A 14,964-nucleotide genomic window follows, 5' to 3' on the forward strand; every position below is an offset into this window, starting at 1 on the left:
CATTTGAATACAATCAGATTAGAAGTTCCTGATTTCTCAAATAGATGTTGGCAACAGCTTGTGTTATTTCTGTAGGTAATTCAGGCTCCTGTTGCACTTAAATATTGGAACTTGAAAGGAGAGTTGCTTTCTTAATCACACACAATTTTTCTCTAAAGTACAACCTAAAGAGCTTATACAATTGTAATGACCAGCATAGTAAGTAATTCTTCATACAGATTACATCATATTATAGCACAAAACAGCAAAATGTTACCATGGTTTCTAGTACATACATACACAGGTGTCTGTACACTTGTACACTAAACTGTATGGTTTAGTACCTAACCCTGATGAAGTAAATCGTCAAAACACTGAACTAAATGTAGGAAAAGTTATATACAACGTAACAGTTGGAAGATCAGAACCCTGGAGGAAGGAAGTATGGGATATGTTAGATCAAAGATGGAAAAAACAGACACTCAAGTACTGAACAGAGCATTTTCACAGCATTACTGAACATAGGTGAAACTGGCTGGTTATAATTGCATCAGTTCAAAATCTAGTAAGAACATTTAAGTTACAGTCCCATAAGCAAAACAAATATGGACTGTCAACACATTTTCCTTAGGGGCTTTAGTTCTTCTCCAGAATAATACAAGCAAAGTATAAGTCACAAAACCTCAACTGCATAGTAACAGCATCACCTGGTTCTTTTACACTATGCTCCTTTTTCATTACCCAAACTAGGTATAACAGGGACTTTTATATTATTATCTATATAGTATTAGTGTATTTAAAATATAAGAATTCTGCACCATTTATCCACTTACACAAAACATTTCAGATGAAAAGCTTTGTTTGCAATCTCTTTTTTTTAAAAAAACATTTAGTTAAGCTTTCTCTTCAAATATCCAGTCAGTCCTATTCAAAAATCCTACCAACAAATATAAGCTCTTCTTTTCTCCAAAGCCCATTCTAGCTCAGATAAGGTTAAGAGGTCATCATGAGGGTTTTTCCTGCTTCAATTCCCTGCTTCACAGAAGTATCCCTAAGTACACCACACACAGAAGCTTCTGAGAAGATCTGATTCAAGGCCCTTGAGAAATCATATGGCTTTGGAAGAGCTCTGCAAGAATGGGTATCTTCTGTTCTGACACAAAAGTTCAACAGTTAGGAAAAACAGGAAAAAAGTGAGACTAATGCGACTTCCCTCTGTGCCAGAGATACATGGGTGGGCAGTTACAAATACTAAATACTGTATCTAAAAGACACTAGGACACAAGAATCCAAACTGAGAATCCAAGCCTGTGACAAGGCATTACTACAAATGCCTTCATTCTGGACTCAGTACTTTTTCTTTCTGGAACAATATAAGAAAGCCATACATCTGCAAAGCAAACCCTCTACACAGAAACAATCACATCAATCAGTAACACCCCATTGAAATCAGCTATATTTTCCAACCTCAGCTTGTCTAGGTGAGAGATCAATATAGCTCCTGCATAATCTTCAACTGATTTCTTTAACGTAATTTTACTTCATTACAAAAGTTTAACACAAACCTCCTGCAACACGTTTTCTCTTCCCAGACTTAGGATGTTCCCACTGTGTTTTTTCTTCCAGGTGACTGTAGGGAAAAAGAAAAAAAGTTTAAGTTTAAAAAAAAAAATTGTCTAATAATACTTTTTCTGGTAAAATCCAGCCTCAGGATGGGATCATTCTTAAAGAGTGCCCCACTGAGAGCTGCTCAAGTTCCAAATAAAAACTGACAGTGTTATTGAGAGATACACAAATAATTGCTAGATCAAGTGCAACCAGCAACATGCACACCACATATGCAACCCTTCCTTCTTAAAAAACCACGCAGTTCACAGCGTTTTCTATTACAGAAACCACAGCTGGTGGTCTGAGATTCAGTAAGTGCCTGTTTGAGCAGCGCTCACCTTCAGGATGTTCTTATAGTACAGATAAATAAGATCCCGCTGTCTGATATGAATACATCACCACCTTATAACACCACTTAATATTTTGTTTATTTGTTAGGCTAAGTATCATAGCTTAAGAAATGCATGCCTACCAAGCTTTGGTAACCAGCTAGGCACAGAACTGACTCATCGCAAAGAGCTTTAAAGGCCTTAAACCAAAATATTCCTATTCCAGTTTAAAGTTCGTGTTGTTAATGAGGCATGAAAACAGATGCCCAGAGTTTGCAGAACTAACACAGGTGTAGAGCATGCACTGAAAGCAGCAGTACTGCAACACTTCTTCATCCCAACTATGTTTTAGATGCGCTGGGAAGCATTCTCAGCTAGTAAGGATGCATCACACCACTGATGTAAAGGGCATTACTTCAGTTTCACCACTGCTAACTAACTACATACAGCTGAATTAACTGCACAACAAGCACACATCCCAAGAAGGAGCATTTTATTATTCTGTAGGTTGGCCAGTTTCTGCAAGCCATTTATTTTTCAAAGAATTCTTGACATCAAAATAAAAGTACAGAAGATGGACCCAAGACAAACAGACACCTACAAGTCCGCAGTGTTTATAAACAACGCTTCAGATAAAGATACCTGAATTGGGAATCTGCATCACAGAGAACCATTAAGGGTGCAAAAGAACACTAAGATGGCCCAGCCCATCTCTAACGAACGCCCACTAACCTTGTCCCTCAGTGCCTCTCCTGCCCGGCTTCCAAACTCAGGGGATGAAGTCAGTTCAGCACAGGTCTGAGCTGTGCTGAGACTACACGGCACTTCCCCTCTTCCTGAGGAAGAGTAACCCTTTAAGGGCTAAGAGGCTTTAAGGCTACAGAAACCACCAAAGAGGAAAAAAGACACAAACGCAAACCCGTTAGTGAGCCGCCTTGCAGCACACCCCTTCTGTAAGCGGCGAGGACGCCGCAATCGTCAGTGACACAGCAGATGGTGCCAAATGCAAATCCGAGCCGCAGCACGCGGAAGAGCCCAAAGAGCGCGTCTATCGCGTTCAACTCGCAACGCGCGCGTTTCTCTCCTATTCCTGCACAGAGGAAAGCTAAAAAGCGAACTGCAGCGCTGCACGCGGGACCTCCCGCACGCGGAACAGCCTCAGCGCGCGCCCTTCACACAGAGCGCGGCACGCGGCGGCCCCCGCACCCCGCGCTCCGGGGTCAGCGCCGCTCGCTCCCCACGGAGGTTACCCGCGGGCACGGGGCTGCAAGCACGGCACGGCGCGGCCCCCCCGCCTTACTTGGCGTAGTAAACCCAGCCGTCCTTGGTGGTGCGCTCCTCCCAGCCCGGCGGCAGCTCCTCCTCGCTATCCGTGTCCTCCAGCCCCGCGTACTTCAGCGCTGCCATCGGGACGGTCGCTCCGCACAGACCCGCACGGCTGCCGCCCGCCGGACCGCGGCCGCCCCCGCACCGCCTCTTCCGGCCGTCTCCGCCAATGGCGCGGCGGCGCGGCCCCAGAGCACCATGGGAAACGCAGTCCGAGGCGGCGGGAGCGCTCCTCAGGTGTGTCACTGAGCCGCTTTCTCCTACGGGACCGAGCTGACATCTTTCAGGACGGCACCAAAAAAAAAGCCAAACTTAGGTATTCGGGGACTGAAGCGTTCGTAGCGAGGTATGAGCCCAACAGAGCTCCAGAAAGCAAGGAAAAAGGAACAACTCTTTAAGCTCTGTGCTGTTAGTGGAGGGTCACTGCGAGGATCGGAGCACTGCGCGCTGGTGAGTTGGGATTAGTATTTATTTCCATTTCATACCTAATGCGCAGCACCCTGCTTGTGGCTGTGACAGCTGACCACAGCCCTTGTCCGTTCCCGTTACTCAGTGCGCCCCCTGAACTGCTCCTGACCCCACACACACGCGCTGTCATATTATATAATAACCCAACCGAGTCGAAGCTTCTGCAACAGCATCTTCCCGCTGCTCCTCCAGCGGCTGTTTTACACAAACCCAGCGCTGAAGAGAGGCTGTAACCTCGGGAAGCAGCGCCAGGTGGCAGTGCAGCCACAGCAATGTGCAGCAGGGCTCTGGCTCCCATAGTTAACGTTCTAATGCACTACTTGAGATACTGACCTACCTGGTTCCCTCCCAACTTACTAACAACACTCTTACCCGTCTACAGAAGTACCTTGAACTCTGCCCTACTGCTCCCATTGCATTGAGAGCTCCTCTGAGAAATTACACCTAGTAAATCATCCTTTTCTGCTAGGGATAAAAAACACACTCATGAACAACAGAGAGCTCCCATGCAGGCATAACTGAGGGTATTAAAACAGGCTGTAACCATACTCTTTAGGGTTAAAAAAAAAAAAAAAAAAAGAAAGAAAGAAAATTGGAAAGGGAAATTCAGTGGCATATTCACTTCTGGTCCAGGAAGCTTCCAAAATATTTCTTAGGTGACCGAGAATGTGGTAGGGCACAAGAAAACAGATTAAATCGATATTTAAAATACAAAAAGAGTATTAATTAGTATAGTAGGCAAAGCTATTGTTGGGTTTTCTCCTGTTGCAGCCTCTTAGTGCGCAGTATCCAGCACGGCATGAACTGTGCTCTATGGGAATGTTGAAATCATTGGTGTGCTGACATCCCAACTGCGTTGCATAAAGTATGCGTTACATCCTAAAGGTAAACAACATCTCTGCAGTATTTCAGTGCTATGGGGACACTGTGTACTTTTGACTAGAAAAATCAAGTCTTATAAGTAGGTGTGTTATTCAACATCCATATAATGCATTAAGGTGCACCATTGCTTTTGCTGTAACAGTATTTATGCTGTGTGTGAAAAAGCTAATTCTTGGTTTGGTAAAGCAGCCCGGATATTTACAAACTGTCTTGAATGTCTGCACTACATGAGTCATATGATACCACAGTAGTCATGGGCTTATATTGTTTGTTTCTACAAGAGCATTTGAGGAACCACACAGGTTCCTCTTTGAAGCTTCGGAACTGACAGACACTCACAGTAGTTGTAATACTTTTCACAGATTACTCTTCTCCTCTAGTTTTAACTACTTCCTACCTTTCAGAAGGGTTTCACTGGGAAAAAAAAAAAAAAAAAAAAAACACACAGCTTTCTATAATTCATGACTCATTTACTTATTTTTTTTTTCCCCCCCCAAAAAAATGCTGAAATACAACCATGTATTTCAATTTCAAATTCTGGCAAGGGGAAACAATCCACTCTACTTGAAATCCTCTTACTTGCTTTAAGAGTCATATTATAGCAATCAGTGCCTCAGAGACATCATTCAGATCCACCAACTGTAGAAATACTGGATATTAATTCTTCTGATAATTCTAAGCCTAACAGACCAAGATTGATTCCACAGCCTGCCAGAATGTGGATAAAACAGGAAGGCATTTAGAAATGGTTGTTGATTTCACAATAGCATAAATGTCAATTGGAATCTTAATCTCATTTTATGTTAGCTGTACTTTAAATCTTCAAAATCAAATGTACTTGTTTTGTTTCTCCATGATAAGCTTAGGCATAAATTTGGTCATATAATTACATTAGCAAGCCTAAGATAGCAAAAAAAATTAACATTTCTTTAAAGTTAGTTACAGACTTGTCTGCTTTGCTGAATCACAGCAATTGTCAAAGATCTGAGTACTGATAGATCTGATAATTATTAGAGCACTGAGAGATAGCTGGGCAAGAGAAAAGTGATCATGATATTGCAAAAGCATCCAGATAACTCAACAAAATGTTGTTTCTCCCCTTTGATTGAGGATGTGTCTGTTTTTTTAGAAGCCATGCTTTAGGAATATCATGGATTTCTGAACAGCTCTCAGATCATAGTTTTTCAGCAGCTGCTAAAACATGTTTGCATAGGCTGCAGCTGTTTCTTTTCAGATGAGAATTCTGCCTCCATGACTCATGCCTTTCTAACCTCAGCATTAGACTAAGGCTGTGCTCTGCATGATCCATTAGGACATGATAAATGAATATTTGAGTTGCTGCACAGTATGGATGCACCACATCCTTTAAGTGAAAGAATTAGTATTTGTTCCTTGGATGGAGGCAAACTCAGCTCTACATAAAATATAGAGAAAGTCACTATTTTCCCTCAAGTTTTGAGAACTGTTTAACTTTTGAAATCCTTATGTTTTTACTCAAGTTAATTCTTGTAAATTTCAATAATTTCATCCTCCTTTCTTACATCTAAAAACATTATTTTCAGTATGATTTCATAGTTAAAGGGATTCAAATAGGCCTTCTTTTTGACAGTCTTCTAAAAACAACCTATGCATATGGAAGCTATTAACAACACCAATGTAGAAATTGCAGAGTTAGAATCTTTGTCATAAGTGTTTCTGTATCCATAAAATTCTTATGTTGTAGCACAACAAACATTTTCATTCACTCTTGGTTTTATGACCTCGTTCCTTGAGTTCAGGGACACTACTCACATCTGAAGTTAAATATGGACACCATCAGACCTGGAGGACATAGGAGAACATCTGGTTCAGTTTTCATTAGCCCAGCTCCTACCTGAAGCAGTATCAGGAAAGCTGAAGTATGCGTGTGCAGGCATTACTGGAGGTGGGAGACAGGGAATTACCAGTGTATTTTAAAATGAAGATGCACGTTATATCTGACCACAGACATTAAAACATGGAGTTTCCACTGTAAGAGATTTAAAAGCATTCAAATGATTTGTATGTAACTACTAAAAAAAAAATATATATATATATATCAAAGAGATGGAGCACTATCAAAAGAAGATAGAACAATAATTATAACTGTTTATAAGTATTAATTACCACTACGCTTCCTGAAACAAATGAGGTATCACTTGTGATTATCTGGTTTCTAATGAGCTTCCTCACACTCATAACAGTGGATGCAGCCTATGGACAGTGCATGCAGTTCAGACAGCTGTTGTTTAGATTGAATTTTACTTGAAAAATGCTTCACTCCTAATAATTGTTCTCTTAAAATTCCTTCAACACAGCAGCTCAGGATAACTAAGTAGCCACATGCACCTTCCCTTGTTCTTGCAGATATGTCATCTAAAAAAAATAAATTAAATAGCATGAGACCCAATGCATGTCCCTGAAGCATTTCACTGGGTACTTCTCCTTGGTGGACTATTATCTTCTTTTTATGATCCTTCAGCCAATTTTCATTCTGCCTGAAAATCAATCTGAGTTCACTAAAATGTTAGCAGTATATTCATTTGCATTCCTGACTTCTACTGATTCTGTAATTAGTAACAAAAAAAATCCAGTCACAGTCACTTAATCTACTAACTTCATATTATGATGACCTAAATGAGAACAAAAGCATTCAGGGAAGTGCAAATTAATGGATACATAGAATTTAATATCAAATGTTACATAATAACCTGGAAAACAGTGCATTTCACAGAATGAAGTGTCTGTATCAGAGAAAAAATTTCAAATGGCTGAATTCTCACATCGGCACCAAGTGGATGGATTTTCAGAAGGATGTAAGTTACTGAGCGATGAATACTGTTGAAACTTGAGGCTTGAGTCTGAATGTACTCTTAAAACACCGGTCATGACTTCCCTTGAAAGCCTGGCTTTTATTGTACAAGATATTTGAATTAAGGTATTTACCTTTCCTTTCTGAATGAGAATATATGTTCTGTGGTTTTGAAGACAGGCCAACAGGGAGGCTGCTTCCAAAAATAGTCTATGCTTGTGCAGCCTTTAAAAATGAAAAATAGATCTTTAAAGAGTAATGCTTAACAATGTACCCTCATTACTCATGTTTAAATTGCTTTTCTTGGCACGAAGTATTTCTCTGCTGGAATCTCTATTCTGCAGTTGAAGAGAATCCAGCATTTTAAATCTCTGATCAAACTCAAAACTCTTCACATTTACTCTATCACTGGTGGTAAAGTGAAATCCTCAAAATAAACTCAAAAAATCTTTACACTTTTGCATCCCTAGGCCAGAAACAAGGCTCTAGTGGGGATCTACAACAAACATTCAACAAGCGTTCAGAGTACTTAAACATAACTGCAGACAGTATTAAAAAGCAGATCTCAGTCCTCACAGCTATTGATCGTATTCCTGAATGTTTTTCATGCTATTCGTTAGCTTCTAGTAACTAACGTTATTTATTTGGGAGTAGAAGTTCTCTTTCTCCTCAATAGAATTTAACTGTATCTTGATGTTTCAGAAGAATGTGAAGAGTTTCCTAGTTCCTGACAATAAAACAGACACCTATGCAGCATGCTGTTGAGCCAGAAGGTGGAGAGAAGCAAAAAGTAAGAAGCAGATGTTCTTGCCCTCCAATATTTCTCAAGCAAATCTTACTGTCTGTGCAGAAAGCTGGATCACAAAAGAACAATGGCATAAAAATCACCTTTTATGCTGTCTGACATTGCTGCTGAGAAAGATGTAAACCAATCACAGATTATGGTAGTTGGTGTGCTCTCACTTTCTCATGATTCAATCCAAAGAACATTTGTAGCACGTGAGACGCACAGTTGTTCTCAGCAGAGCTTGTTAGTTCAAATATAGTTCCATGCTACATAGATTTTTTTGAAAAGGGAAATCATGTCTAGTTGTCTTGGAACATGTGACTTCAGTCATCTGATCCCATAGACATACTATATTCATTCTGACTTGGAAGAGTATATGTTCTCATCAGCTGTTATAGAGGATAGTTGGTACAGTTGCTACAAGGCAGGTCAACTTTTCATTTTTCACTGCTTTTTTTCCCCTTCCTACACCCAATTCCTTTCTTCCCTCCAAGGAAAAGAATGCCAACACTCAAAACTTCTGGCTGAGTTTAGTCACTTTTCCCCCTCCTGATTTTTTGGTTTGACCACAAAAATCAGACAATGCATTTTTCACCCAGCACTACTAATGAGCTCCTTTCTCAGAGTCTTTGTACACTGCATAATGAAGAACATCTGCATCTTGCGTAAAGCTTGACATTTCCCTGCCTATTCACCAGTGGCTTTTTTTCTTCTTTTCTTTCAATGACTGAATGGATTAACACTGCAGTGCTACTAATGCAATGCACGGGAAAGAAAACTGGCAGAATCTCCAGAACATTCTATTCTTATCACCTTCCCTTAATATTTCAGTAGAATTACCCAATTCATATGGTAATCATTTCCTTCTAATCAATGTTTCATATTTAACCTTGCCTATTCACTCCTACTTATTGCTCCTTGCCAAGAAACAGAATGAGACTATTGGGGCTATATGTCATTCATGATATTAAGAACAGATTAATAATACTGACAGCACACTAACAAAAAGATGTTTTTTATTAATTAACACTTATAAAAAATTTGTTAAAGGTTACAGTGTGATTAATGTATGACAATAAACAACTATTACATGGACCAGCCAACCAATAAATTGTTCTTAACTATGAAAACTCTTTTGATGTTTTTAGAGTACTTCTCAACCTTTCTTAAAACAAAGGGCCACCTACAATCCTGAAGGAAAAAAAAAAAAAAAAAAAAAAATACTTTGACTGCCAGGCCCTTTACAAAAGGAGTATTTTCAGTGCCATATTAGTTCATATGAATTTATTATATTTTATTATTTGTATAAGCATATGCCTTTTTCTTTTTTCCTTAATGGTTTGGTCACATGCATAGGATTACTTGTGAGATTTCTTTTAGAAAGGTGAAGAGGCTATTTTTGCATGCTACCTTCTTATATCTGGGAAGTTATTAGTGATTCAGGTTGAGGTAGTGGTATATGGTACACACTACTTGTGTAAGGGGCTATTAACAGTTTACTAACTCATAGTAGAAGTGTACTTATGGACTAAGATTCCAGTCTTGGACGTTATCTGCGTGTGCACATGCATGCAGATAGAGTTTGTTTGCTAAGAAACTAATTTTAATTCAGCACTAGTAGAGTTTCAGTAGGACGTCTACTGGAAAACAAAAAAACTGGATTAAAAAAAAAAAAAAAAACTGAAAAATGGCAGCAAAGCTTTCCTTTGAATGAATAAAGGTTTCATTAAATCTCCAAGGCTCCCTGTTGTGCTAGAATCTAGTGGATGTTACTTAACTGCAACATACCAGCAAAAATACTGTAGGAAAAATAATAGTATTATAGAAACACAGTTTATTTTGAAAAGAGCATAGAAAAGTATGGAAAAAGCCAAAGCTGCTCTCTTTATTACTTACAACGCTATAGTGGGACAATGATAGCGGGGTGACAAAGTCTATAGCTACTGCAAATGAGAACAAGCCCAAATGCAGCAGCCAAAGATACAGAAATGAAGGAAAAGAGCTGCTTACCTTCAGAAAGCTTCACATAGTTAGGTATCTCCAGCAAAAGATACCTACACCTCCACTGCCAACCCTTAAATGAGGTCTGGGAAGGGGTGGATCCTGACTCCAAACCTTCCAGTCACTCAGATGCATTGCATGCACCTGATCTTCTCTGGGTTGGCCTTGCCTTCCCACCAGGTGCTCAGTCACTGTTTCAGGTCATGACTTGGCATTTCCACTACATTACCTCTATTCCACAATGTAATCTGGCCTAATCCCAAAAACTGAAGTGGATTCTCCACAAATCCATCCACTGCTATAGGGTTTTTTTTTTTTTTTTTTTTCCCCATTCTCAAGATACATGGTCCCCTACATAATCACCTGAAAACTAATTTTAAAAGAATGTTTATGTGATTATACATGCAAAAAGGAGTTCACATTCTTTATAATGCACATACCAGCAGAAAAACCTGTGGAAATGTAGTCCCATCTCTTGAATTATTTTAGAATGAATTACAAGAAAACAGAAACAAGAATATTAGACTTAGTTGGAAAGATTCTATGTCCAGACTAAACGCTCTAGACAATTCTTTAGGAAGATGTCAATGTTGTAAGCACTGATTTTTAGTATGCAATATTCTTAGTTAGTGCTGTGTTTTAATCAGCAAAAGAAGATATCAGATGGTTGCAGGTAACACATGTTACCACATGTATTATCTCTCAGTATATGGGTCATCTGCTCCCTATAATGTAAAAACCTTAGACACCTTTACAGATTCAACATATAAAAATCAAATGAGGAAGAAAATAAAGTGATAAGTATATATTCAACTCCTTTCCTCTTATTTTTGTTTTCAGTCACTGTTGATTCACAGATTTACTTTGGCACGATGTCTTTTTGTCCACTGGGAGCTGGCTCTTTTCCAGTTCCTATTCTTGTGTACCTTGACTTGTCTTCCTTTCAGTGCACACTAGCCTTCATAAGTAATTCCCATAGAGATGACCAGATTTTACAAATTTGTGATTTGCAATATTACACAGCTGATATAAACTAGTGATAGGCTGCTTCCAACAATTCCAAGACTTTATTTCACCAACAGACTATGGAGCAGGCAGGATGCATGGAGCAGTGCTTTCTTAGAAGTATATGATCTCTATCACAGACATCATACAGCAGCACCATTAGTGCACAGAGGGCAAACAATCCGTTTGTCAGCCTTTCGTCTGTTCTTGGGTTACCTGGCTGTTGAGGCCAGTGAGGCAACTTACGCTTGTGCCCATCAAAAATATTGATGAGTTCAGAGGCTTTCAAGAAAAAATCTGATATTATTCAGAACAAATAATACCAGCATTGCCAAAATGGTTCTAGTAACCAAAACCAAAATGGTTCTCAGTTCTAATTCTTTTTATTTCTTTGTTTGTTTTTTCTTTTTTTTTTAGAGTTGAATGCTCAGAAAAAAATTACTAGCAATACTAGTTTGTCTTCAGCATTTTAGTGTATTGCTCTGGCATATGTCTTATCATTTAAGTTTGACTTCAATGCGGGTGTTACTTCTAACCAGGTGAGATGAAAGTAGCAGAGGAATCTATTTGCTTAACTCCTGTTATTTACTAACTAAAAATCTTAAATCTTTACAGTAGCCATATTTTTATATGGAATGGTTTAACTTTGTGTGGTGCATATGAAATATATTTGGAGTGAAACAGAAGTTGTTTTCTTTTCGTTCCACTTCTCTAACTATTTAAAATCATAACATTGTAAGTATACAAAATAAAATGTATTTGAACAAGGAAAAATACCTCAGTCTTGAATGGAAATTAACTGAAATAGTGTCCTGTCAAATTTGAACAGGTTTCCTATAATAAATTCACATGCATTATCCACATTTTCATTTCACCATATTGTTCCCTGCTTAATTAGGTACTGGCCATGTTCTGCTTCATGCTTTTAATCTTGCTGCTTTTCACACTGCTTTAGCTAGCTCAAATTGAGTGCTCAGCTAAATCTGTAAAATGATAATTTGTTTAACAGTATGTTAGATTTATAGAGCAGTTCAACAGTAACTCACTTGCTGTAGTAATCATGTAGCACATGCTAACATAATTACTCTAGATGTTCTGAAGTAAATATGAAATACAGTATTTGTTAATTGAATGCTAAGCGTAGCGTTATCTGATTCAAGAATCAAAAATAAAGTTGACATGATGTGGCCTTTTTTTTTTTTTTTTTTTTTGTGAGGAAAATTCAGGGTCTCTATTGGAAGAGAGGGTACTTTTGGCATGAGGACTCTATTAAGCAATGCTAATTTCAATCCTTAATTTCCTTATGCTTCATCTTCTCCTATGTAAAATGGGGTTTGTAATCTTCCTTTTTTTAATCCAGACAGTAAACTTTTCTGAATAGGAGCTTTGTTTTACCATGTACACAAGAAGGACCTGAAAACAAGAACATGATAATATTGTAAGTTAGAAGAGGCAACTCTGATTACATATAGGTAAAATTTTAACAAATCAGTTGTGTTCTAGAAAGGGTTAGTTCTGCTGCTGTTGGGCACTACTGGTTAAAGCTTGATTCTATCCTAAGAAAAAAGCTTGTGCTTTTAATCCTTTCTCTCTCCTTTTTTGATAGTCCCTCATCCCTTCTTCTCCTCCTATCATTATATTTGCACTCCAGCCTTTGAAAAGCATGACCAGCTGAGACAGATTTTCCTAAATATATAATTAATATGTGGTAAATATCTTTTTATTTACACTGCAAGTGATATCAAAAAATATCTGTTTCAACCGATTTTCTAGATGACTTAAACATCTCACAAAAGAGCAAAACTCCTGGCATACATGATAACTTAAGAAAATAATCAAAAATCAAAACACTGAATTTATATAAAACAATCATAAATTGCATGTATTTCAGAGGTGTAGAAGATGAAGCCCTCATTCAGGAGCAGAGCTAGGGCGTGAATTCTCCAAAGGGAGACCCAGGGATAAGGTTTGCAGTCGTGCTCCCGGACGATCTGGGACAGAACCCCGCAGAGCCTCTGCCATGCAGTCAGAGGCAGTTTTCCCCGCTTGGAGGACCTCTTCTGCACGGGGCACTCACCAGCTGCCCCCGCAGCTTCAGCTCGGGACGCTGGCGGACAGCGCCATCCCGGGGCAGACCGCAGCGCTTCGGCCGCCGCCTCGGGACAGCGCTGTCCGCCGGCTCCCGGTGCTGAAGCTGAGAGGGCAGCTGTAAGCGCTGGATGCGCGGGCTGCGCCGGGCCGGATCCTGCGAGCAGCACATGGCCCCGAAAATCCCTCTGTTGCACCACACCCGCTGCTTGCTCCTAACAGTTCAGACGGGAGATCCGCTCCCTCGGTGGGGATTTCAGAGCAGGAACTGACAAGCGGTGAAGGCATAGCGGGTGGCCTTAACTGATATAATTTTAAATACACAGAAGCAGACTTCTGCGTCCTAGAGAATTTTCTTGCCCAAAGGGGTTGATAAGTATGTATGAGGACTGTGGAAAAGAATAATGTATGGAGAAAAATAAATGGCAGCAGGAAAAATCAAGAGAAAAAGGTGGGAGAAAGAGGGAGGAAATATTACTAAGTAAAAGGGCTATGGTTACATTTGTGTGTGTAAGCTCACATTACTATGTGCTGAAATACATGTGACAGAAGCAAAGCGATGCAGCTCTGTAGCAAGACAGCTATGCTGTAAAGGCAGAATCTGTAACATACCTGGAATTCAATAAAGTCTTATTTTTTTCTGCCCAAAATAGACATTTGCTAATACTTGTCATCAGATATACAAATAATGTATGTCTAGCTTTAGTGACAAGCACTTCTGAAAATTAATATTAAGTCTTTAAAAAAAAATTCTATTTTCCTGCAAACATTATTAGAAAATAACTGGAAGGAACTGAAAGCAGTGTTCTGTACAGTAAATACCATTTAAATGGCGCTTCAGACTTGTGTTCTGCGTTCTGCTGCTGTACCACTGGGTGGGAGTGTTGCAGCTTTTTCCGGAGTTGATTTGCAGTCACGTACCTAAAAGTTGCAGTTATGTCCTGTTGCACAACTTGGTGAGGAGATGAAGAACTCAGAGCTGGAACTTGCAGTGAAAACATCACCGGGAGACCTCAGAGGATTTAAAAAAACTAATTGGAAGAGACTAGGTAGACAAAAGACTAGAGAAGGAAGCCCAATCTACTCAAATGGAAAACACAAGTAATACTGAGTGTTATCCAGAAAGAGGAAACACAGAGAAGGATGGTGATAAGAACTTGTGCAGAGAACTAGTGGGTCAGAGCCAGCCCACCTTGCAGCAGATACTTATCCTTGCTCTGAGCTCCCTTCACACAGGTGCACTGAGATGGGAGGTAGTGGTGGTTGACTTGATAGGACAAAGTTTTTCTCCCTGCTATGTTTCTACTTTCTTTTCTGTTTGTCTTGCTGCCACTGCAGGCCTTTCCAAGAGATTTTCATCATCCTACCATTTCCTTTCCATCTCCAGCCACATCAGATTTTTTTTCTGTCATTTTCCAGTTTACTTCATCTCTGCCATTATTACTTATTTAATCAAGAGTTCTGCTGTGAATCTTAATATTGATTATCAATTTATAAACTCATCGAACTTTGATAGTTGTTTGCAGTAAGCAGGTTTTTGAATTTGCACTGAACTTGCAATTTGCTTGTAGCTGTAGGGATATGCTCAGATAACACACTATTTCAGGCAGAGGTAAAGAAGCCATAGGAAATGACTGCAAAGTTTTAATTGTGTTACAAAA

The 14,964-nt window shown here is 39.4% G+C and overlaps 1 protein-coding gene across 3 annotated transcripts in view; it reads right to left on the reverse strand.

Moving 5' to 3' along the window:
* WWOX (WW domain containing oxidoreductase) overlaps positions 1 to 3,393 on the reverse strand; it is a 468,578-nt gene extending 465,185 nt beyond the window's left edge. For all 3 annotated transcript variants that reach the window (XM_048959036.1, XM_048959035.1, XM_048959037.1), the window contains exons 1-2: positions 3,217 to 3,393; positions 1,545 to 1,609 (exon numbers count right to left, since the gene is read on the reverse strand). In XM_048959036.1, coding sequence (XP_048814993.1) covers positions 1,545 to 1,609; positions 3,217 to 3,323 — 172 coding nt within the window. In that variant the 5' untranslated portion in view covers positions 3,324 to 3,393. The remainder of the gene's footprint in view (positions 1 to 1,544; positions 1,610 to 3,216) is intronic.
* Between the last annotated feature and the right edge of the window lie 11,571 nt (positions 3,394 to 14,964).

The sequence above is a fragment of the Lagopus muta genome, chromosome 12 (genome assembly GCF_023343835.1).
Source record: "Lagopus muta isolate bLagMut1 chromosome 12, bLagMut1 primary, whole genome shotgun sequence".
Classification (NCBI taxonomy): Eukaryota; Metazoa; Chordata; class Aves; order Galliformes; family Phasianidae; genus Lagopus; species Lagopus muta.